This window comes from Triplophysa rosa, linkage group LG25 (genome assembly GCF_024868665.1).
Source record: "Triplophysa rosa linkage group LG25, Trosa_1v2, whole genome shotgun sequence".
Classification (NCBI taxonomy): domain Eukaryota; kingdom Metazoa; phylum Chordata; class Actinopteri; order Cypriniformes; family Nemacheilidae; genus Triplophysa; species Triplophysa rosa.
The window spans coordinates 10,574,271-10,600,913 of NC_079914.1; the positions used below are offsets into that span (position 1 = coordinate 10,574,271).

At 39.2% G+C, this 26,643-nt stretch overlaps 2 protein-coding genes across 2 annotated transcripts; one reads left to right on the forward strand and one right to left on the reverse strand.

Moving 5' to 3' along the window:
- The first annotated feature begins 4,474 nt into the window (after positions 1–4,474).
- dph5 (diphthamide biosynthesis 5) lies at positions 4,475–11,792 on the forward strand. The gene is made up of 7 exons (XM_057326153.1): positions 4,475–4,820; positions 4,897–5,021; positions 5,793–5,901; positions 7,351–7,471; positions 9,626–9,665; positions 10,730–10,833; positions 10,969–11,792. Exons 1-7 carry the CDS (start codon positions 4,686–4,688, stop codon positions 11,199–11,201), a joined length of 867 nt encoding a protein of 288 aa, XP_057182136.1. The 5' UTR covers positions 4,475–4,685; the 3' UTR covers positions 11,202–11,792.
- A 1,597-nt stretch (positions 11,793–13,389) lies between these two features.
- On the reverse strand, positions 13,390–23,832 carry slc30a7 (solute carrier family 30 member 7). The gene is made up of 11 exons (XM_057326151.1): positions 23,679–23,832; positions 23,059–23,160; positions 22,229–22,342; positions 21,961–22,048; positions 21,731–21,860; positions 21,217–21,393; positions 20,989–21,039; positions 19,168–19,303; positions 14,619–14,709; positions 14,151–14,300; positions 13,390–14,073 (listed from the first exon to the last, which is right to left on the reverse strand). Exons 1-11 carry the CDS (start codon positions 23,756–23,758, stop codon positions 14,026–14,028), a joined length of 1,167 nt encoding a protein of 388 aa, XP_057182134.1. The 5' UTR covers positions 23,759–23,832; the 3' UTR covers positions 13,390–14,025.
- Between the last annotated feature and the right edge of the window lie 2,811 nt (positions 23,833–26,643).

Sequence of the window (26,643 nt, forward strand, 5' to 3'; positions counted from 1 at the left end):
TGGTCACTCCAAGTTTGCCATTTTCCAGGCCATTTTGCCAACACTGAAAAAAACAATGTGTGCATGAACTTATATTGTTTGTAAATTGGGAATTTTCCTAAAGCATGCTCATTGCTTGTTCAAGAGTTTCGCTATGATTCAAATTTGTTGTTATTTTTAGTACTGGTAGCCTATATTGTGACACCCCTAGTGCAATAAAAAAACATGAAATAGCGATCGTCTGTTTTTGTAATCAGAATTACTTAAACACGCACCGTATCCAAATTACAACTTCGAATTCCCAAGAACACTTGACCTAACCGTGTCATGTCACATGACCAACACCCAACACCCGTGCATGTTTACGACCATTGTAAAGTATATTACAATTTTTCACTTCCTGTAACTTCCTGGTATTTTGATCCCACTGGCTATTAGTGGCTATTAAGAGCTTCATGCTGTCAGCTCTGCTGCAACCTATAGGGAGAATCACTAAGAAATGGTGGGGATTGAAAACACAACAGACTCCCAAAAAATACATTCTTCAATATTCCCCTGACACATCTGCCTCGCAGCGACAATGTATGCAAGAAACCAGAGACTTCCCACAGAGAATTGAGGGACAAGCCGGGGGTCACCGGGGAAAAATTCATGCCCAGAGCACAAGAATAGGAAACGGGGGGCGGCCTTCCTGTTTTTGGTTTATTTTAACAGATCTAGGCATTTATCAGATATGTATTGTTTGTGCTGTTGTTTATATGCAAAGGGGCCTTAATAAGGTGTGTCTGTATTAGTTTAAACATTATGAACTAGGAAACATATAATTTCCAAACAAGACACAAGAAAAGTAACTTCATTTACGATTTTTTAATTCTGATAGAAAAAGGTCACTAGATTAAAATAGATAGGCCTACTGTTATAAAAACCTGTGGAAAAAATAGTTATGAATAATAATTCACCCCAAAATCAAAATAAGTAAATACGTTTCTTACCATATAAAAAATAAAGCATATTTAATTTTATAACTATTATTATCGTTAACAATAATAATAATTGTATACTGTTTTAGTGATTTTAGACAACTGAAATAATAATTAAAAAATAATAATTTGAAAATAGTAATATAAAAAATAATGAGGACATTTAATTTTGTTACAATTCAATTATTATTTTTATCATTAGTATTATTAATGTGACATTTTATTTATTAATATTTTTATTATTATGTTATGAAAAATTTATTATTAAATTAATATTTCAAATTGATTGTTATTATTACGGTTATCAATAATATTATTTTATTATTCTTTGTTTTTGTGAAATGTACAATTAAGCACAAAATAACTGTATTACAGTCATTTTAGGCAATTGATAATTAATAACAATAAAAATACTCAAAACATAATTAATAAGAATTTTGGGGGGGGTACTTGTCTTGAAAATAATGCCATGATGTTTGTTTTTGTTTGATTACGAGGTAAAATATGACCTGAACAGGTTTTCATGCCATTTACCCAGTTAGCTCCCACCAAGACCTTTATAAGAGTCACAGCAGTGTCCTGATTTATTGGTCCAAAACGAAGTCTCCTTCCCACCCCTACACGCCCATCTCAACCTCTTCTCTACTTCTCTTCCAGCGCCAGATGCTCTGAACTGGTGCAAAGGTGCTAAACAGGATCCTGGCAGCGATAAACAGTTAATTTTGCTGTAGGGTCTTTCTCTCCCGCCGCGGTCCAACCAGATTGGCTCTCGATGCTGGGACAATTTGCTACTGGCTGACTGGGCTAAAACAAAACCGGGGAAAAGAGGGTCGGGGCACAAAGGGGGATCCCAGTGGAAGCTGGCATCGTTCCTTAGCCAGTGGAGAGCTGAATGCCCCTCATACACGGGACATCAAGAGAAGCATTACATAATCTTTCATTTAGATATCAGTGGGATTCATTGATGAAAAGTGTGAATAATGAATGCTTATGAGAAAGACGAGCTGTTCCCAAATTGGGCATGAGCGCCATTTTAGATATGATTTAATAGAACCATTTTATTTAAAAAAAACTGAATTTTTAGGATGTTTTGTCATTTTTATAATGAATGAATGCACCAGTTTTATGGTAGATAACAGTCTTGGAATGAACAATTGGTTCAAGAAAAACACCGATGGATGTTTGTCCAGCATGCTTTGGCAGTTCCTGGCAAGAATGCAGGCACCTCATTCCTTCCTTATTTTTTTTCTTTCCTCTCCCTCTCCCACCCCCAATTTTCCCACCATTTGCGCAAAGTAAATTCTCATTAAGAACCAAATTGTTTTCAGATGCTGGCCTGCACCGGTTGCCCTGGCGACGAGCTGGGAGGCAGCGAGCAGCCCTGGCAGGGGAATGGACAGCACCGGATCCAGAGCCCACAGAGAAAAAATATCCTCTCTTTGCCAGGCTCCACTAAACCCATTCTGCCCGGCACAATACGGGCTGACGGAGGCCATTCTGCTCCTTACAAATGGTGAGGAAGCGCGACTGGAGAGCGCTCGAGACGGGTCATTCATTTTCACACACAACTCGGTCCGAGATGCACTTAACGGGGTGGTTTAGAGGAGGTAAACAACGACGCCTCGATGTGGAGACCGCTTGTTGTGGTGTCTACTGTTGATGTAAACACCATGAGAGAAACAAATGAGACTGTTGTTAAAAACAAGAGAATGGAGGTGTAGATGAATGTAGATTTTATAGATTTGGGTATATTTGATGAGAAATGTTTGAGATCTTCAATAATTTCGACCCAAATCTGAGCTCAGTTTGTGACCACTCTAAGATTTCCGGATCTTTTTCTTAGAAAAGGTTTTCCTCTTATTTACCCAACTGAAAAGTGAGTAAATAAATTAAAACAGACAAACGTAAACAATTATGATTATGTGTTCATCAGTCACCCTAGTAAGAACAATAATAAAATCTTGTTTTATCAAGTTCACTGGGGTAAAGACCAGATGGTCCTTAAGCCTTTAGCGCCGGTAAACCTTAGATTAAAGACCTTTGATCCCGGCCTGTGTTCATTCATTACAGGTATCAGCTGTGTCTAACGAAAGGTCCTCACCCTAATTCACAGCCTATTAACCTACAAATAAAACAGGTCAAGCTCAAGGTCCTCTAAACCCTGGTTATTAAGTACTGCAGATTAACTCACATTATCAGTCATAGTACAACCCACAATTCTTCTCTGCGTCCTCCCATCTTTTATATCACGCGTGGTCTTTTCCACCAATGATCATGACTGTTAATGTTGTCAATTAATAATCATACAGCACAAAATCGGCATCAGACGATATTTCTGTGGTTGAAACCATGGCAGCTTTAAACAGATACAACAAATAAGTAACATTTTTTGCCTTTTCTCAACATCAGCATTCTGGATAGCAGATCAGATTGTATGCTTTTACATTCAGATGGAACAAGTGTGAAAGATTTGGTTGTGTATTTATATAGCTATATACAGTATGTGTAGATATACATCTATAGATGGTTTCATCGGACGCACACGCTGGCCTGAAGTTAACTTCTTTGTTATAATTTAACAATTTATTTTATATTCAATTAATATTCATATTAATTCATAGTAATATTTTATTGCATGTTAATTGTTTTAAATGTAATCAAAACTATTCAAGTTATTGATTCTTTGCGGAGGTCTCTATTTTTATGTATATCTTTACATATATCTTTATGTTTTTGAAAATACATGATTAAATAAACAATTTAGCAAACAATAAAAAACTTTTTGTTTTTTCCATCACATACCCAAGTCTAAAGGTGTCAGATAATGTGCTCTCAGATGGGAAAAACCTAAAAATAAAAGTAAAATATTAATTACAAACAAAAGTTCCACATAAGCTGGTAATCCTTTTTATCTCTAAAATGGAAATACAGTATTATCAAGATTTATTCTTATATTTCCCCTGATTTAAAACAACCACATACTTAATAGCATAAAGTTACATATATCTTTTTAGAAAACATCTGGAATCCACAACATCCAAACACACTGTGTGCTTCACATATAAATCATAACCATACAAAGTCATAAAAAGTTGCTTTATGTGGTGTTTGGAAAATCTTCATAACGTTTCTCTTGTGGCCATTACAACAAATCAACAGATAAAAATATATCTAGCCAAGACAGCAGAGTAAATAACACTGTAAAATAGCCAAATTAGACCTTTTGCGTTCGGCCATCCTTACACAGTTTATTCAATTAAGCTTTTATGGTTAACGAGGAATTGCTACTTAAAATTCACACACAAATACATAAAGCTAAAAATGCGTAAATATAGTTTTATAGGTTGAGGAGCAAGATAACTATTACTTCAGAAAAAAGCACTTATAACGAATAACGAATCCTCCTCTAGTCAAGTTCTCCTCAGACGACTACCGCTTACTCCGTTTCTATGGTTATCATTCAGCATAACCAAGTTGCGACACTGTCGTGAACGTCACTCCGCTTGACGGCAGCCGGCTGTCAGTTGCTCCATACGGCAACATGTGAGTGGAGCAGAGAAGTGAAGAACCTGAATCTATTCCGCAAACTATGAAAACATTGCACAAACTACTTCGGTTTCAGATACAACACCACAATACAGTATATCGACTCACATATATTTTTCATGTCTTTTTAAAAACGCACATATTTGTGAATATTCTTATCGCGACGACTTCGATACAAAGATGTTGTATTTCATCGGTCTTGGTCTCGGGGATGCTAAAGACATCACTGTTAAAGGTTTAGAGATCATCCGACAGTGTAGTCGTGTTTATTTGGAGGCGTACACGTCCATACTGACCGTCGGGAAGGAGGCGTTGGTATGAATGATCTAAATAACATGACAGTTGATGATGCAAAACCTCACTCGGATAAAAGATGCTGTTTCTGTTTCAGGAGGAGTTCTATGGTCGCGAGCTGCTGCTGGCAGACAGAGATGTGGTTGAACAACAGGCGGATGAGATCTTGAAGGGAGCAGATGTTAGTGATGTGGCCTTTCTGGTGGTGGGAGATCCTTTTGGGTAAGGATGAGAGTACCTCGTGACCTGCATTAGCCAGTCACCTTTAAGGTGCACTAAATATTTGTGATCCAATGTGTACCTGTGGACGTTGTCACTACTATAGTGACTTTTATAGGAAGGCATTAGTATTTTGCCTGCGAGCTATATTACGAGTCTGTGGCGTTTTTGTGTGCATGGAATGGAAAAACTGAAGTTATTAGACCAGTTAAAGTCTATTGGTGGTATTCTTGAAAGCACTGTCTCCCGTTGTAATTCCCGTTATTCAGAATATCTGTGCCAGAGGAACAAGAAGAACACCACAGTGTGGTTGAGCAGCAGCGTTCTGGGGTTAAAACATATCTGTTTTACGAGAAGGGGCATATGCACGTTTGAGGTTTTGGTACTTTGAAAGCTCTCCATGAGAGATGAGCTGATTACAACCACGCTTTCCCGTCTGGGTCTTCGATTGAAGTCACGCTCGGATGTCGCGCAGCGCTCCACGATTTTTTTCCATGCAAACCACTGAAACCCACAAAGCGTGAGGGGCCCTGACTCATTTTCCTGCTCAAGAATGTGTGGCTTTAATACATTTTAATGATATGCTGTACTTTGGGGTCGAAAAGATAAACTTTTTTAGGGCGTGTTGAAACGCTTCCATGTCGTAAAAGCGTAACAGTAGTAAGAATAATCATGTGGCATTTTGTGATAAGTCACAATATTATTTTGTTTTTATTAGATCATTTCAATAAGCTGCGGTTAGCATCTAAAACTTGCATATTTGCTTTCCTCCAGAGCCACAACACACAGCGACTTGGTTCTTCGAGCATTGAGTGCCGGGATCCAGTATCGTGTCATTCACAACGCCTCCATCATGAATGCGGTGGGATGCTGCGGACTGCAGGTAAAGCTAAACAACACCGTTGTGTCACAACTAAAATAAAGTTCTCGGAGGTTTCGAGAGAGCGCACTTCTCTGCCTGCTATCAAGTCAATTTGTGCCTAGTGAAAATGATCAAACAGCAGCATGGCCTTTGTGCCAAAGACGTCCCAGCGGAGTCTATCAATGCAGCCTAGTGCCCATCAATAACACCCCCCTGTATTGACCTGTCAGGGCAGCTTTGTGTACCCAGAGGCCCCAGTTGCCCCCCAAAGCTCAGGATGGGCCTTTAGCTTAGACCAGTGGTGACATTTGTATGGTAGATCTTAGATCAGTACCAGTGTTTCTGTAGATCAACTGGTAGAGCGTGGTGCTAGGAACAATAGAGTCATGGGTTTGATTCTCAAAGTATGCATGAACTGATAAAAAAGTCAGATATAAGATGATTGTGTCTACCAAATGCATAAATGTAAAGAAAAGTAAAGAAGGTAAGGTTTTGTATTGACATTGTGGTGTTTAGAATGATGTCATGCTTTCTGAATAACAGGAAGCACCTTGTCCGTGACACTCGGAATGACCAATCTGCTTTAGCGATTGCGACTCAATAGACCCGTGATTTTAGTAAACAATCTGAGCTGTGCTGAAATGCTATCGTTACAACGTTTAGAGGGTTTTTTCAATGTAGTGTGTGTGTAAATTCAGTGATTTATTGGGTCCCTTTATTGTTATTCGACTAATTGGGTTATTTTATGTGTGAATCTGGATTTCTTGTAAGGTTATTATAGTTTTGTTTTTAGTGTTATTTAGTTTTATTAATATTTTACTTTTATTTTTAGGTTTTTATGTTAATTTTAGTTACATTTTTAGCAATTTTGTTACATACTTTTGTCATTTTATTATTTATTTGTTTATTTATTATGTTGCAATATAAGATGAATTCATTTTCGCTTTATTTTAGTTTTTGTTTATTATCATAATTTTAGTGCCTTAAACTTATTTCAGTTTATTTCTGAGACAGAATTTACAATTTCCGTTTAGTTTGAGTTTTGGCAATCATTTTAGGCCAATATTTGATTTGATTTCAATAAACAGAAACATGTAGTATAGTAAAATAACCTTGGGATGCAATCCTTAACTTTCCGCTCATTGTTGGCATCTCTGTTTAAAACATTAAATTGCAGTTACTTATCTTTAAGTGGGTCGACGCCAAATGACGTCAAACTGACATTTCCAGTGAATCGTAGCTGACAGTTAAAATTATAAATCATTATTATAAGCCAGTGGTTCTCAACCTTTTCATGGTTAATGATTAATCGTAAGTCGCATAGTATTAATGATTTATCGATTAATTGATTGATGAATGTAATCATAATCGATTAATATTCAAGTTGATATCTTAACTGCTCACATAAGTACACAATTCATATGTATTTATTAGTAAATAGGACTCAGGACTTTTATTTGTTTGCTTTAGTTGTACAACTTCGGCGAGACCGTGTCCATTGTGTTCTGGACAGACACATGGAGACCCGAAAGCTTCTACGATAAGATCAAGAAGAACAGGAACATGGGCCTACACACCCTGTGCCTGCTGGGTAAGAACTTCACTCAGACTTTGAAAGAGTCTTTGCACACACAAAGTAATGATTACATAGAGGTTAGCCGAGAAGTTTGATGGTAAAGGTGATGTCATCAACACTCACATTCGGCTGGCTCAGTATCTCTCGTATTCCAAAGCACACACGTTTGTTGTGTCTGCAACAGTCACTATAGCAATGAATGTGTCAATCACAGTCAGACTTTACCCCAGGGATACAACAACCCCCATATTTTGACTTGGAACCACGGATAGACGTTTCCCTTCGGCGGCACCCCTGGGGCGAACATTAAACTGGGACCCACTGCAAACGTCTGGTGCCCCCTAAGGCAGATGGCCGCAAATAATTTACGTTTATCGGCGTGCCGTGGAGATTTCGAGGACCAGTAAATAATAATCCCCATCTTTTAGATTACTAGCGGAATTCCCCAGTGGAGGCCATGTTTGGTAATGAATGTCGGTGGGGGTCATCTCTCATTGGCTGGTAGGATGGAGGGGAGGGGCTGAAGTCCCCAGGTGCATCCCAGCTGAGGACAAATTTGAGCCAAAATGAGCAAGAGGGAATGAGAGTTATTGACCTTATTATTCAAAAGCAAACAGAGGGGGGCGGAGATTGGAGCCCTTCCTGTCCAGCCTTCTAACAAAACAACAACCCGCAGACACAACAAAAGCACACACGCAGCCTCTCACATACACAGACAGCACCACACTGACTATACACTGCGTCCATTCATCATATCTGTGCTAACAAGACATGGGCTATTAATCAAACGGCAAATTTATTTGCTGATTTTTCAGAATTAAATAAAAAAATTACATTTTAAAATCAAAAAAGTCTAGTCATGTATGCCAGACACATGAAGTGTAATGCAATGAAACTGAATCACACTTATTGAAATCTGCAGATAAGTTATATTCAATAAGTAATAGAAGTATGTTAGTGAATGTTTCTATTTTTGCTCAGATGCTCATGTTTTCCAGTCTGACTGTAATTAAATAAAATGAAATAGAAATAAATGAAATAAAAAAATTGCATGCAGAAGCATGCGCCTAGCCCGAAGTTAACTTCTGGTCTGTGTTTGGTTATAATAAGTCAATTCATGTTGTATTTAATTAATATTAATATTATTTTTATTATTAATTATTATATTATTAAATTAAAACTACTCAACAGTTATTGATTCTTTGCGGAGGACTACCGGTAGGGCCATATGACATTTCTTCATGTTGTCACTCCTGAAACAGTCTATATTTAAATTTTAGGAATTTTGAAATGAAATAAAAAAATATATCAGAAAAAAATACTAAAATCAGAAGATAAGTAATATTCTATAAGTAATAGAAGTATGTTTTCTATTTTTGCATAGATGCTTATTTTTTTCCCAGTCTAACTGTTAAAAAAATAAATAAAAAATTGCAGAAATGTATGTTGTTGTTTATTTTATTTATTTATTATTTATTTAGTTTGTGTTGTAAGCTGCAATTTGTAACTTTATGGATAAAAACCAAACAAAAATCAGTCTCCTTACCCAAATTTACAACAAAATCTAAAAACAAATACATGTTTTGAAATAAAAGCTCTTAAAATACAGAAAATAAAGTTTTGCTCCGGAAATGTTAGAAAATGTCAATTTGACGTCATTTCACTTCAAGCTAGGTAAAAATAAGTACGCAAAGTGACCTGCAATTACATGTTTCAAACAGAGATGGCGATAAAGAGTCAAAAGTTATGAATTGCAACTTTTGGCCAAACATCGTTACATTTATGGTAAAAAATAATCTCTTATTTCAAACCGAATACATGTGGTTGTGCTATTTTTCTAAAATTGTTCTAGTGTGATTTCAGTGTTTTCATACAAATGCGTTTCTGATGATGATAAAACCTCAAGCTTTCTCTATGGACAGTGTTAAGAACAGGGCTGTTCTTGTAGAAGTGCATTTCTCTCGTTTTTGTTCTCAAAGTGAACCACTTTGGGACCACTCAGGTGCTGTCTGTAAATGTACTTACATTCCAGATTGTGTTTGGGGGTTAACTGCCCCGGACGGAGGGTCGACATACTATTTATGAATGAGACAGTAACATCCATAGAGACTAAGTTTATCAAACTAAAGCTTGTACCATACATTACTTACAACTTCCCTTTTTTCACAGATATCAAAGTTAAAGAGCAGTCAATGGAGAATTTAATGAGGTAAGGTCCTCATACTCTTTTATTTTCTGTGCGGTCGGGGGGTTCCACGGATTTATATCTAGTCTGCTGTACTTTGCAGGGAGGGGCTTCGGACGATTTGCGGTTTATGGCAGACATTCATTTAACATTCATACGTGCGAGTTGCTGGGGGCCAGAGCGGAAAAAATAACAACAATAAAAACCGTGGCTGCACGTTGGACTTGTGATATGTTATCATGATGCTGAGTCGCTTCTAAGCTGTAATTTTCTTATACCGGGGTTTCAGACAAAACAAGTTTTATAGTCAACGGTGAACCTCTAGTTTCTGTCGGCTTTTTGAGGAATGTTTCCTGAACTTCATTGCTGTGTGACTTGAGTTATTTCTCCTTGTAGAAGACGTTTGTTAACTCCTTGCTCTCTCTCCGTGGTGTCCTATATCTCCCCCTCTTGGTCGTGCACTTGTGTAATTTTATATCCAGTCCACATAAACCAGTTTTAGTGCGCTATAAGGAGATGAGCATTAGGTCTGGTGCGTGCTCCCCGTTTAAGCCTGGAAAGAGCGCTAATGTCTCCCAGATTTATTGGCAACGTTGTAGCATTACTCGGAAATGGAATAACCATATGCTGGATGATTTTGGTCGGAGTAAAATGCTTGTCCGGTGAGGCGGGTGCCCTGCACTGCAGGAAGGGGGGAATGGCCCCAAAAAGACATTTAGTGCTTGTTTCTAGCTTCCTGCCGCGGACTAACTTCATCGAAGGCATCTTGATGGCTCGTTTACATCAAGTATTGCAAACCGATTTTTAAAGTATTTTAACTCAAAGATTTTGTATAAATTGCATTAAGGAAAACATTATTGGAAACGTTAATCGAGAGTCAACTGGCCACCCAAATACCAGGACAACTTTTTTCTTCTGCAGAACACAAAAGAAGATATTTCAAAGAACGTTGCTAACCGAACATCATTGAACCCCATTGACTTCCATTGTATGAATACAAAACCACTGAGGCATTTCTTAAAATATCTTCTTTTGTGTTCCACGAAAGAATATACTGGATACAGTAGTTTTTACCTACTTTTTTCCAGGGGCCGAAAGATTTACGAGCCCCCCAGGTACATGATGGTTGCACAGGCCGCTGAACAACTTCTGGAGATACTGCAAAATCGCCGAGAACGAGGCGAGGAACTAGGTAAGAAACTTAGTCTAAAATGCTTGAGAATTGAACTTTGAGGTAGAACCATCTGGATGTCCGGGCAGGCATTGATGTACAATTGAATTACTTGTGATTGAAAGCTTTGTAACCAAATTCTGTGCTTCAATGCAGCGATGACCGAAGACACTGTGTGCGTCGGCCTGGCTCGTGTTGGTGCTGAGGACCAAGCCATCCATTCCGGGTCGCTCCGGGAGTTGGCCTCCTGTGACCTTGGAGGACCACTTCATTCCATGATCATCAGTGGACACCTTCATCCTATTGAGGTGGACATGCTCAAACTTTTTAGTGGTCCTGAGGGACTCAAAACATTGAAGATGACCGACAGCTCCACATATGACTCTTGACGTCCAGGACGGCAAAAATGGTGTCCCTGTGGTTTTAAAAGGGCACGGGAGGAACAAGTGCTTTGGTCATGATGTTTATAACACGATGATGGTGTTCTCAGAGCTACCGCTGGCTCAGGAGAACGCAGAAATTACAGTGATTTCAGATTAAGTTTGACCACTTGAACCTTTACGGCTCGGGCCAGGGTTGCGTGAGAATGGGGCAAATTATTTTGACGGGTGGCACACGAGTGATGCTGTCAAAAAAAAAAGATGGAATTATAACGGAGGAAATGAAAAAGGGTTTTGTGGAACAACTGCATCTGGGTTGCATTAGTGGCTTTGAAAATTGGCATAATGTGCCGGTACCAAAAGTCGTTCTTAATGGAACTTTCTGAATGAGAATGTTAATGTAATGAAAGACAATTTTAAGCGTAAACCAGCCTGTGTCTAACAAAGATTCATTTATACAATGAAGACTCATCGCTGCTCATTACGCTGAAGCCCAACATGTGGTTTTATTTTCATTTGCTTCTGTGGTTTTGTTTGCGTCATCTCATTTTGTCATCATGAATTGCTTCGAAAATGAGTAAAGATGCTGTCAAAAACTCTGGTCTGCTTCAGTCTGGTTTATTTGTACAAACTTGAGATCATGTGTTGCATTTTTGGCTTCACAGTTTTTACTCGGTTGCAAACCTACAAATTCTCAGCAATTTTTTTACATTTTACAGACATTTATTGGCCGTGTTTAGGGTCAACTGCATACGTTTGCTTTCTAACATATATTCACGAAATATTCTTCAGGCGTCTTGCATTTTTGTAAATTGATGGTATATTGGAGGTTTACTTTAAATACCCCAAATTGACAATTCTGTCATGAATTACTCACTCTCAAGTTTGTTCCAAATCTGTATAAATTTCCTTGTATTGATGAGAAAGATATTTGGAAGAATGCTTGTGACCAAACAGTTCTTGGACCCCATTGACTATCATAGTAGGAAAAATTACAATGGCGGTCAAAAGTGGCCAGAACTTTCCTACATTCTTCAAAATATATTTTGTGTTCAACAGAACGAAAAAATATATGTATTGAATGGGGTCCAAGAACTGTTTGGTCACAAGCGTTCTTCCAAATATCTTTCTCTGTGTTCGTCAGAACAAAGAAATTGATAAAGATTTGGAACAACTTGAGAGTGAGTAAATGATGACAGAATTAAAATTTTTGGGCGAACTGTTCCTTTAACTACTTCTCATCTTTAGAAGGAAAATAAAAAAGTAAAGAGAAGTCCGTCTTTGCATTAATTTAATGGCAGGGATTAATATAGATGTTTTAAAAATATTAAAGGAATACAATATCGAATGGATATTTTCAATATTTCCTTACAATTATAAAAACGTGTTGGTAGAATCCTGCAAAGCTGGTGAATAAATGTTTTATTGTATTTGATAAAATACTGTACTGAAAGTCTTGTATTATTTCAAGACCTTAAAATGTGTTTTGGACAAATCCGATCCATATACATCACTTCCTAGCACTGAACAGAATTACTCTCATATGCTTATTTTTCACATCCCAGATTTAAAGGCGTAAACCCAAAAGTGAATATGGCGATACCCATTGACTTGCATTGATTTTACATTTAGTCATTTAGCAGACGCTTTTATCCAAAGCGACTTACAGATGACGGAAACAATGGAAGCAATTGGAGCAACATAAGGACAACAAAAAGCATAAGTGCAATAAAAGAAAATTGGTCTCACAAAGCCTATCACAGTATACAGAGCTAAGGTTTTTTTTTTTTTTAGAAAAAGTAGAAAAGTTTTGTGTTCAATCTATAGAAATCATTGGGTACCGCCATTGTTTGGTTACCAACATTCTTCAAAATATCTTCCTTTTGTGTTCTGCAGAAGTCATACAGGTTTGAAATTACATGCGAATGAGAGATGACAGAATCTCTTTAAGCAATACTAATTTTCAGGCAGAAATTATATTCCTATTAATAAAATTGACCATTTCAAAATGGAAAACAAGAACTTGTTTTATAATTTCCCAATGCTGAACTTGCCAATTGTGGTTCACTTTCACATAAAAAATCATGGACTGTTTTACAGTATTTGTCAGCCATCAGATCTATGGTTGATACTGCTCGTGCCATTTTGGGTGCTTTCTCGATCTAATTTTACACCATGCAATAAACAGCAAGCCTAATGCAAAAGGAATGTTTTAATTATACTCAGCAAGTCATTTCATTCGTGTTGGCCATCAAATACGGTTTAAGCGATTGTCCATGATCGCTTTCAAAAAGGCACTTAAGAAATGCAGACAAATCTGTTGATAATGGGATCCTGCACTTCTTTACAACTGTGCAACAGAAAAAAAGCAGGAGGAAAACACACATACAGTCAATGAACCGTACACAGTTATGTAATTTTTACAAATGTCCACTGACCTCCGCACTCATACAACCAATAATTAAAACCTCATTTTGATAACGCATAATTAACAGGAAAAATAAACCGTCCGGTGGGATTATAAAAAAAGCAGACGGGAACTTCAAAGAATGAACTTCAAATGACCGCCAGGGTGATGTGTTGGCAACGTCAACGTTGCGAGTCCCTGCCTCCCTCCGAAACAACACATAGCTGGTCAGTTGTTATTTTCGTCATCGTTTTTCTGGTAAGAGCGGAGTCAGATTGCTGGACTGCCCCAGCTCCATCTTAATCCAAGAGGGAGGTGGAGCAACAGAAACCCAAAGAGAGTTGGGTTGTGGTGGAGAAATTCCCCACAGCAGCACAGAAGGCCTTTGGTCCCAGGACTCCCAAAGATCAGAAGTGTGGCGGACTCCTACATGGCAGCGACGTCCATCTGAACATACAGCTGTCGGACGCCAACCTGGGCACAGAAAAATCATTACTGAGAGACTCTTAAAGAGCGAGATTAAGTTTATACGGCTGTTTCACACCGCCTACCTGTGTGAAAATATTGTGCGTCTGGCTCAGGATCCATCTAGTATCTGCATCAGGTGCCACGAGGAGTTTGAGTGTGCCGATGTAGACGTCTGTGCATAGCGTCCAGAAATGAGGCTCTTGAAGATTGTAAACGCCCTGAAGATGCTGAACCTGCGGTAAACGTTACAGATTAGCAGGCGCAACTTGCATGATGGAATACATTTACATTTATTCATTAGGCAGACGCTTTTATCCAAAGCCACTTACATTGCATTGTACTATAGATTTGTTTCTAACTATGTGCGGAATAAAAACCAAACTGGCTTTTATTCTATTAGGTGTGGTCAGGGATGCTTTTAAAAAACATGACTTGGCTAGCCGGATACGTTTCAGGACAATGTGGCATAAAGCTTCAATAATCCGTTTAAGATGTCCTTAAACATATCCGGCTAACCAAGCAGCCACGTAGAAAAGTGAGGTAGGACTCACCCTTTGGTAGCACTCAGGAAGGGCATGGTCCAGAGACGGAGGTGTCCGTTGCATCAGGATCCCAATGGATTCCTTGAGCAGAGGGACCACACTAGGGAAAGAAAAAATATGAAAACATTGGTTGGCAAGATTGATTTTCATAAAGGTGCGACATGCACTTGGCAGGGTGTGGACGGCACGGTCTGGAAGAATGAATGAGACACATAAGACATCATTGGGCTAGTCATGACTTTACAGCTACACGGAGGACAAATAACGACTCATTTAATTAAAAGTATTTCAGTGCACACTTGGTGATGCTCAACAAACTGGACAAATAACGGGTGGAGTAGGAGAAACCTGCTGATGTCATCCAACAGCTGTAGCAAAGGCAGGACTACACCAGATTCATTAATCCCACTTAAGAATTGCTTTCCAGAAACGCTCGACTGCTTAGGAGAGTAACAGGACTATTCCTCTCCTGACCAGTCGACCGTTTCTGCCCCATCAAAGCTACGCCTCAGCTGTGCCAGCATCTTACAAAGTCATCAGTCCTTCTTCCAAACCTTCGGCCTGACCACCGCTGCATCTGTCAACCATTAGAGGTTAGTTTGGTTTGGATTCCTTTCCTGTTCTCCAATCCGAAGACTTCTCCAAAGTCTATTACCCCCATGTTCTCCGATCTCCTCCCTGAAGCCTCAAACGCAGAGACACGTAAATGTGAAGAAGCTGTTCGGCTATCTCATGAAGACCACAGTATGCAAGTGACAAAGACGTTACCAAAAAATGGTTCAAGACAAACAGCAATGTGTGTTACTTGGTAGGTCTTTCCAATAAACGTTGACAATTCACAATTCAGCACATGCAAGCATTTTTTGTTTAATACCTCTCAAGACGAGTGTGGTTTACCAATCCAGGTCTATCATCTATAGCGTAAACACGTACGCACTGAAGTTTAATACCTTGGGTTAGGGGTTCACGTTCAAATCCGAAACCAAAAGTATGAACAGTCACCGCTAGTTATATATTAAATACATGTTGCTCATTAGCATTATTCAGTCCTTACGTAACTGTAACGAAAAGCATGACTGTTTGTTTCCATCGGCATGACAGGGCATCGTAAAAGCTGCCTACCCTGCATTCCATTCCAACACTACCCTGTGTGTTTGTCCTTCTTTGGGATGAAAGGAAAACAGGAAAGTACTGGATATGCGGGTACCTCGGACCTCTGACATCATACCATTGTTCCACACCTTCCTGTTCAGTGAAAGAGAGGCACTCTTGCTCACTGCTCATTGCCAAAAGAGCACGACGTTTGCTTGCTAACCTGCCCTGAATGCAGTTATACTCAGTGACTCACTCGGATAAAATACAATTACGTGCGAGCGTCAAGGTTAAGGTGGCTGGTGACACAGATGCAATGTCACCACCTAGGTCAGGGTGGCAATCGGGAAGATTTATTTTCGAACACACCTTGAGAGTCACACAGCGCACACCGAGAGGACCCGAGCGCCCAATCGCACGGCAGAAACATTTATGACACCAATACGGCCGCGAGAATGTGGTGACTGTGGGAATATTGAACGTTTGTGAATTATACGCAAGACTTTTCCATTAGTTGGGTAAATGGTTCTTGGGATTGTACCACAAAGAGCTTAAATTGTTTGCTTCTAGGAGCTTACTTCTCTCACGACCGCAGAGAAGTATGGCTATCAAACCTCAAGGGCACATTTTAATGGTATGAACGTTTTCAGACAACCAAACATCGACTGAATACCTCAACTAGCACCGACCACAAATGTTCGCAAACTTTGTTGGCCACATAGTTGAAAGTCAAAACCAAGTTCAATCGAAGTGTTGAAAAATGAACGTTACATTGGACAAAACTATGCAACAAAATGTCACATTTTACATTTGTCAATAGATTGCAATTCACAAATAATCGTAAGGTATTATGGGTGGTTGCTAGGGGTGGGAGTCGTTTGGACCCTCACGATTCTATTCAGAATCGGATTCTTGATGTACTAATTAGCATATTAAGGATTTAAGATGTTCGAAGCACAAGCAGATTGAATCGATATTCATTGTGAATCAATTTTTTCTCCCACCCCTAGTGGTTGCCACAGCTTTACTTTTTAGTTACTAAGGTGTTTGATTTTACGGCACTTATTGCTATGCAAGCTAACATTTTAGTGCATTTTAAGGTATCATTCATGTTCATACCCCAAGCACAAATGAATGTTTAAAACTTTGCTTCTCTGGAGAAATAAAGCCCATCAAAGAATAACATGGTAACGTGCAACAAAAGCAGCTTGGGAGAGGAATTTAAATACATTTCCTCTGAGGCCTGACAAATGTATTCGGTCTCAAAGGCCCAGCTTAGCATGCCCAGAACAAATGTTAATTAACATTAGCCTTCCGTGGGCTTTAGACCCCAAAGTGATTAGTGGTCTTGAGGGTGGTGGTCTGCTGTAGGTCACAACAGCAGGACTCCATCACTCCCTCCAACTAATCGCAGGGTAAACAGACAGCTCCAGATATTCCCCAAAGCGAGGCTACCACACCCAAAGAGGCCTTAGCTAAATACGGTGTGGCGTGGGGTCTTCGCCGGGAGCCCCAAGAAAATGGGTCACGCCTCAGGTGCGGTTGATGAAAGAGAAGTTCATCGGCCTGGTGGGAATCTAAATGCGAGTTGAAACCCTGAATTAAAATGAGGACGTCTGAGGGGAAGATGAATCTCGCAGTGTGGGGTGCATGGGAAAAACATTGTGCGAACAGTGCAGGGTCCATCTGAACCATCAAGAACCACAGACATTCCACACGGCCTATTATGCTCAATTTCCTTTAACGTTCAAACAATAAATGATGCAAATAAAAGTCTCATTTCTAATAAAAAAGTTTTTCGCACTAGCAGCAAGAGTATCATACACTGGGAAAGAAAATATTTAGAGAAATGTCTCAGTCATTTTGTGTTCATACAATAGAAGTCAATCGGGGCCAATGTTGTTTGGTTACCGACGTTCTTCAAAATATCTTCTTTTGTGTTCTGCAGAAGAAAGAAGGTCATGCAGGTTTGAAATGACAATGAAAAGGTTTTTCGTTTTTGGGTGAACTATCCCTTTAACTTGAGCTAAAAACACAAGCTAACAATCATTTATGAGATGCAGCTTGTGCTTTTTAACAAGCTAAACACGCTATAAATACCTCTCTCTTCACATTTGCAACTGTTTTCAATTTTCTTCATAGTCGAGTGATACCTTTATGGTGTGCCATACCACATTAGTCTCCACATTGCACCTGAATGAGACCGAGCTGTTTTCACACAGGTGCAAGCCGGAGAAATCCAGTCACGTGCAGCACAAGCTCTTGCTCTCGACTGTAATGGTTAATTCTTCTGCGTTTGTAAAATTTTCTAAACGGGGGTCTCGATGACAAACCCCCCACTCTTCCAGAAACACAGAGAAGGAAAATCCATCTTAAAAGATGCCTTTGTTGAAGCAACGTTCACAGATCGCCACCACATTCCAGAAAGGGAGAAGAAAAGCCTCAATGCAGAACAGAGGGAGGAGGCAGAGGGGGCTTGAGAGGGGAGATGAATATGCGGGAAAGGCATTGCTCAGACCCGTGAGTTTTGTAAAATGGGGCCACGTTCGGAACGGTGCCCCATCCTAGTTTGCAGACTGCATCGCTTCTACCTGTATATACACAGCCGTGACACACATTTACCCACATCATACACAAAAAATGAAGCCTATTCATCATCCCAAAACTGTCTGATGACTTTCCACAGTAAAAAGCAATGCCAATTAAAGGTACACTGCATACAAAAATGAAACTCCTGCCACTACAAGTCATTCTAAAGTTGTATGCTGTTATTTCGTCCAAGTAAAACAAAGCTCTTCTCGCAGCTGTTCTCCACACAATAATAGTTCATAGTCACCCCATCTGCTGAAGTCCAAAATGGATGGAAAAAAAAAAATCACTAAAAGCACCATAAATGTAGTTCAAACGACACATGCTTTACATTCTAAATCTTCTAAAGCCATATGACCACTTTGCGTGACACACCAAAATGTAGAGTTTTGTTGCAAAACTACAGAAAGATTATCAGGCGAGTCACTTAAATTTAGGTTTTTCATTACACGCCTAACGTATGCCTTTAAAAAACAAAAGTAAAAATGAAACAATATAATTGTACAGATTTACAAAACAAACAAAGCATTTCGAGACACAAACACGCGAAACATGCGTTTTCCCCTCTTGACTGGAGCTGGTTTAAGAATGCCACATGAGAGAGTCGAGTCTTGGTTTTCTGGCTTTGCCACATGTTGGGCAAGTCTCAGGGCTCCACCCTCCGAGCGTGTATCCTGTAATTCACCCGGCTGGAGTGCCAACGGCTTCACGAGGCCTTTGGTGAAGGTCGCTGTGAAGTGGCTTTGTATGATCTGTGTTAGGTGCTGCTGAGGGTTTTTTGGGTGGAGTTGAGGGTGGAGGATTGTCTCGAGTTGAATCGAGAGAGGTCAGATGCTTATAATATCCGTGGCCGGTGTGTGCGCACGTGTGTGCTTACCTCACACCGATGAGAATCGAGATGAGCATGGAGCAGATTGGGTCCGCGATCATCAGGTCGTATTTCTGCATCAGGATGGCTGATATTATGACACCGATGCTGCCCAGCGTGTCCGCAACGATGTGCAGAAAAACACCTGCGGTGAAGAAAATGCTGTAATCAGTTTCAAAACTCTTTGTTTCTTTTTGGACAGATTGTAAGGCAGTATCATTACTATCATGTATCCTTCACAAAGAAGGCAATCCCAGAATGCATTGCAAAAACCACTGCGAGAACAAAATCATTTCCATAAATTAATTATTTTTTTGATAAGGAAGAAAAGCTCAAGATAGATAACTAGACTTTGCAAAAGAGGTTTGTCTACATGAAGTGTCTTGGTTTCACCAATACGTAAATATTGTGTCTAACACAAGAATATGGCGTTTGCCAGCACATATCCTCAAACATGACAAACTGTGAACAGAACAAACCCGCTACCCGGGATACCATCTCCAGCGGTAACCCTCAAACTGATGATGTCATTCCACAGACAGATGATGATGAGGTCACAGCAGCACATCAAGAAAGGCCAAACTTGCAAGACTTTCACCGCCAGAACAAATACGCTACTACCTTAAACCAACACACATCGGACGCAATCGTGAGTCAACGTTTCCCATCGAAGTCTTCCAAACATCTTTCCCGTCTTGATCAACACTACTGAATACTTGTGGAGTGTGGTATAATGGCACGATATGATACAGTTCAGTAAGTGCTCTGCTTTCCTCAGGAGATGACATGATTGAGGTTAGTTTCAGTTTCACAGAAAGCCCGACCGCAGTAATGGAGCAAAATCCTTAATAAGTGAAGAGACTTTCCAAATGTGGTCAAAGCAAATACTGGCAAAATAAAGAGGAATGCTGGAGCACGAGTTCACCAAGACTGTGTTTAGTATAGAATACTAGCCACTAAATACTGTGCTGTATAAACTCTATACTGCCTACTACTTAAAAAAATGTAGTAAAGGAAATGGTGCACATTAAAGATAAATGTCTCAAACACTATTGTCGTCACATAACGTTTTGTTAAGCTGCCATTTTGCATACTTGGTATGCTATTCCAAACACAGCCAAAGAGACATAAAGATGTTCAAGAACAAGTCTCCTACAAACTACTTGCCATTCAAAAGGTCCCTCAGGGGAGAAAAAACCGGGATGGAGGCAGTGTAACCTTTTGCACTGTCACCTCCCCCTCTCCTCACGGTCCTCCCCTCGTGCCCCCTTTTTCTCTCCCCTTGAGCAGGCCTCCCAAAGGATCCATTCTCTCTCTGTGTGTGCCAGGGTGAAGGGGACAAACTACTTTCTCTGCTGTGCTCTTTTCCCACACAAGCTCGGACAAAGAGATTTAAAGCGATAGCGCTACTGCAATTGCTCTGGTGTCCGTGTTAACCCAGTTAGCCCCAAGTCAAAGGTTAGAGGTTGGGATGGTCAGAGCTGTCACTTGACAACGCATAAAACTCCATCGTTCAGTCCCGTCCGATGATAACAGAGGTGTCGTGTGACGACTGATGCAGAGCACTTATTTCAAGTGGTTTTCCTTGTTTATGTGGAAACTACATCACTTTAGAGTTTAAAACAAGTACAGAGCCTCCTGCCAAGAATTTGAAATATTAGCCGTCTATAAAAGTGGAAAAATCTGTCTAGACTTGATAGCTGTGAGTGTAAATGTTTTCCTATCTCGTGTCATAAACACCAGCTCACTGCACACTGGAATGTTATTTGCATGAGAGAAAAGCGCCATCTGGTGGTGACCGAGCATACAAAAAAGCAAAATCAACAATACCTTGTAATATCTGCTTGCTGGAGCCTGTTCCCGGCATGTGCAACTGGTCATCTAAGGACACAGACAAGAGCAAAAATGAGTCATGCTGTACCAGACAAGATTACAATGTGACGATAGCTTCTGCTATACTGACACACAGTAAAAGAACGGCAGAACAGACCGAACAGCAAACTGACACTAAGTAACATGAGAGGTGCATTAACAATACAATAAAACTACAGGTCATACCGTGACATGAATCTTCATGTCCTCCGTGCGAGTGACCGTGATCATGTCCGTGCGAGTGACCGTGATCATGTCCGTGCTTGGACTCATGACTGTGACCGTGGCCTCCGTGACCGTGTCCGCCATGACTGTGTTCATGTCCCACATTGCCATTAAAAAGAGAATGACTGTGGCCATGACCTTAAAAACACAAAGGACACATCTATGAAGAAGCATTTAGTAATCAGATGCTTGCTTTTTCACGTGGCTGGCAAAAAAATTACAAAAAACGTTTCAAGGTTGATGTTGAGGGGGCAGAACCAGATCTGAAGATTAAAACATTGGGGACAGTTAGTAACCACCCTGTTGCCATTCAGAACATCTAACAAACATCACAGCATTGTTACAAGTTTGAGATGAGCAAACACCCCCCACATTTTCTGCACAAATGAAAGTGATATTCTGTATTCGAAGCATGGCTGAATAAAAAAAAACGTTATGCGTCACGTGCATATTCCTGATATTAGGAGAAGCCTACCTTCGCCCCCATGAGAGTGTCCGTGTCCTCCGTGTTGAAAAACAAATACTCCCACAAGATTCACCAACAGTCCTGCCACTGACACCGGCAGTAATCGGTCGTGGTGCACATCTGGAGGTTCTAGCGCCCTCTGGTGGTAATACGACATAACATCAGCATCCAAACAACATTAGTATAATTCACTTGGCAGTCATTATAAGCAAAGCTGATCTATAATCAATCGGTCATACCTCTACACCCTCTGAGAAGATAAAGAAGGCAGTAAAGATCAGAAACAGGCCGTTCACGAAGCCCGCCAGAACTTCTGCTCTGACATACCTACAAAACAAGCATTTGGGTCAAGGGGATTTGCATTACAACACGCCAAGAACAAACACGTCATTTCCTGTTACAGCCACTTAAGCAGAAGTTAAGTTTCCTGTTTAGGAAACCTACTCCATTAACACAAACTAAGCGGGACAGAAGTATAAGGGAAACAGCAATGTTGTGGTCCCTCACCCGTACGAGAAGGAATCATTGGACCTCCACCGTGAGATGACTGATGCTGCGAGGCCTGCCAGGAGAGCGGTGCAGTCGAAGAACATGTGAAAGGAATCGGATATCAAACCTAAACTGAGAATCAGACAAAGGCGGCGGCATGTAATTATTAAGAAATTTGAGAAATTCGTTCCACCCTTTATTGTGGTGAGAGTCACGTGGACATGAAATGACAAAAGAACAATAGCAAGCGCTTTATTCTAAGACTAAATCAAATGCAATACAGGATATTCCATGAAGCATTTATGTGTATTTGGTTTATATAATATGGATCCATAGTTATTGCTACAAATAGGAAATCATTATTTACAAAACGAATACAAAATGATTACATTTCAACCAAATGATTATGCTAATTTACATGAACACTATGGCTATGCATTATAATACTTGAACATATTTTTCTTGGAAAACAAATGGTTAATTCCTGCTAACATCATCTGGGACTTTGCCTTATATCTAATTTAATGGTTATGTCTCAAATGAGCTGTCTGCCCACCTACACTGCACATTTGTACATCATAGACACGTTTAAACCAGCCCATGATGCCCAATAATTCTGTCCAGGTAGGCGGCTATATAGAATTGAAGACACATCCCATTCTAATGTCTGACGTTTGAGCCGACCATTAGTCTCAAAGATCACCAGCATACCCGATCATTCAATAAAACAAGATTAAAAGCACTCATTCAAGAATAAAAACAGAAGTTAGGCCCAAAACAAAAGCACACTTGCACAGCCCACTTTAGATCTACGTGGCACATCCTTGTGTTTGGCCCCCTACTGTTACCTGTTACTCCATATCCCATACAGGAGCTCCACGAATGCGAAGGAGAGATTCAAACACAAGAAGAAAAACAGATTGCGAGAGGTCTTATCTGCAAGAATTGATCTAAAAGAAAACAAAACATAAGGTTGTTTCAGACGGATTCATTTAAAAGTGGCCAGACCAGACAGGCTGGCTTTAGAAACTCAATTGAGCAGCTAACTTACACTGTTGTGGTTTACTTAAATAAAAGGTTTCGGATAAATGACATGTGATCTAAATAAACCCTTAAAATACATATTTCGACGGGAAATGTATTATATTAACTTACATGTAATAAAACGCATTTAAAAATATTGAACCGTATGTCAAATGTTTACTTAGCTCTGCTAACGACAGTCTGACTGAAATACTGTTTATACAAGACAGCTTCTTTATCATAACAGCTAAATTATATTCACAAGATGCAATTATTTCTCTTTTACGAATAAATGTATACAACGTGTACGTTTTGAATGAACTCATTTATATTATAGTTCAAATGTATCGCGAGGTAACTAGCATGCTAACAGCATTAGCCGCAATAAGCCGACAGCAGCTGTGAGTGAAAGTCAAGGATTTATTGATCATTTAACGCTCGTTACCTGAACCAGCTCGATATTTTGACGACCAGGTTGAACTTGGCAGGCTTGTACTCGTCATCTTTGATGGATAACGGGAGCATTTTTCAGCGAAGCGTCTCCGGTATCCGTTCACCACTGCGGCTACACGAGCGTCTAGACGCAAGAGAGAAAAGTCCTAGCGCTGACGTCGCGTACGTCAGATGATTCGCCATAAGAGATCGGGCACAAATGACTTGTGTAAATAGATGTGTATTGCTGTTAAATGTGGAAAAATACATGTAAGGTTATACATTCCCTCATGAGTCTAATTGTATCAATGAATATACTTTTAGATGTATTCATTCATGTCAAGGTATGTTTGATAAACACATAATGTAGTAGTTGATAAACTGGTAAATTTGGGTGCCAACTGACATATTGGAAGTGTAATGGGACGAACAAAGATCAAATGAGTTTAAATGGCTCAAAAAGCGATAGAAAACGTTGCCTAAACGTTATTGGGTAAAACAAGCATAATATTTTTTAGCATCATGTAGCTCATATATTTATTTATATTAATCTGTTTGCAAACACACAGACACACAAATAACCTTTTTTCAACCATAATATTTGTAATATAAAAACATAAATTTATTCTTCATTGTTTTATTATTGATAACTAATTTGATCGTTATGACGGACCTCAGGTATTTTGATACGATGTGTAATGAACGTAAAGTTTGTTATCGGTTGAGAACACAGAAAACAAAATATTTTAATGTTGACAGACATTTTAATATTTTTAATATTATACGTTGTAATAGGTTATAATTACGTTTCGCTAATATTTTTATTTATTTATTTAATTGAATTTATTATTTTCTAATGTAACATTTCAAATGTCAGGGAATCATTAGCCCAATATTATATTACCTAATTCCATGACTTTATCATTTCTGTTTTGACAGTCCATTTTAGCACCATAAAACCACCAGATGTCACCCTTTTATCATACTTTCCGTGTTGTAGTTCTATTGGTTTTAAAGACAACTTTAAACAAATATGTAATTTCTCTTTATAATAGTTTCATAACCAATCAAAGTTTTAAGACTGTGGAGATCATTTTATTTTATAATTTGTTGTCAAAATATAGGCTAATATGTAAATCAGTATGATTATTTCAGGGAAACATTTTGTCTAACATGCTATAAATAATCACAGGGAACATTGAATATAATTAATCTAAAGTTTCATTAAATAATTTTATTCAAGCACAACAAAATCTGCAGTTTTTGGTAAACTTGAAAGTCAAATAATTCTGCAATAAGGGACATGAAAGACAGTATATAAAAAATGACTAATGTTTGTAAAAATATTATATTTGCAAGACATAAGACTTACTAACTTCCAAAAAATACGGAACGGTATTGGTCACAAGTTTCAACACCCCAAGAGCACCCTAAATGTTAAACTGTGCAAGACCTGCATTTCAAACACTTTAAAACAATACTTCAACACTCCCAGAATACAAGAGAAAAGAGGGTGTTCCCATGGTAACTGCTTCAGCAGACGGGAATGAGAACTGAAGCCTGTGTAGCCAGACGTTCAGAATGTGTTTTCCTTGATACACAGAAATGTGAAATGACACTTCTGTTATGTAAAGCTTATCGCATATATTTTACATCTTAGGGTGCAGCGATTAACTGAATTTCAATCATTTCAGAGGACTGAAAGCATCCAGAGGTGTACTTTATTTCAGTGAGCAATTTCTTTCACATCTTACATTTATGCATTTGGCAGACGCTTTGGACTTACATTGCATTATACTTTATATTTGTTTCTAAATATGTGTAATCCCTGGGATCGAACCCATGACCTTGGCGTTGCTCGCGCCATGCTCTAACCACTCAGCTACAGGAAAGCCGCTTTTATGTGATGCATTGCTTTGAAACATCACTTTTGGATGTTGAATCATCATTTGTCACTGACGCCCATCTTAAACGGTCTGTGAGCGGCTACAAAGTGCTTCTATTCTCAAAGACAACAGACATTTCATTCATTAATCTTATTAATATAAGGAGACTGATAGGAGGCTTTTGTTAGTCCAGATATATGAACAAACTTGAGGTTTGTTCTGCTAATAACCTCCTAGAAGAGAGGTTACAAGCTACAGCGTGCAAAAATCCACGGTATACGGTTTAACCAAAGGTTAGAACAAGCTTGTGCAATATCTGCTAAAATGGACCACGTTTCAAGAGCAGACAACGTGGTGGGCGTTTTTTTTCTGGTTTTTGTGTTTGTTCTTCGCAAGGCTATTGACATGGTCGTGTGGGATATCAAATTTGAAAGCAATTTCTCAAGCTTTGAAAGAAAACATGATACACAAGAGCTTGGTCAGACCAAGTTTCATCAAAACCAAGCCACGCCAAGAACCGCTATCTCGGCTCGCCGTTGCTTATTTCTGTAAGTGAAATGAATACAAGCTAAGAACATAAACCGAACAAAATTGACCAGATGGGCCTTGAATGTGACGTATGGAGTTTTTGCCAGCTCTGTTTGGATTCAGTAACTGTAAATTAAACAAGACCAAGGTACAAGTTCTGGTTGGCTTCTGTCTCAAAAGAGAGAGAGGGGGAGAGAAGCGAGTGAAGTGCAGATCTCAAGTCCATTATTTCTGAAAACACTCAGTAGTGGGGGGTTCTGTTTTGCATAACATTCCAGTCCAAAGAGAGTTGTTAAAGTGAACTGGCTATTTTGCCTGTTTAAGCAACATTGAAGTGTTGTTTTAAAACGATTCCTTGGGGTCGGTTTGGCTTCATGTTGGGAGGAAAGGGAAAAAAATTCATATTAGTCACAAATTTTGACTTTTTAGCAGTTTCCGTACAGTTACAGTACACCTAAACTCAATTTCATTCATGTCTATTCCACAAAAAGCAACACAGTTTTGGCCGTCTCTAAAATTCACATTGCATGGGATGGCATTTGTCTGATAGGCCTCCTTTTGACA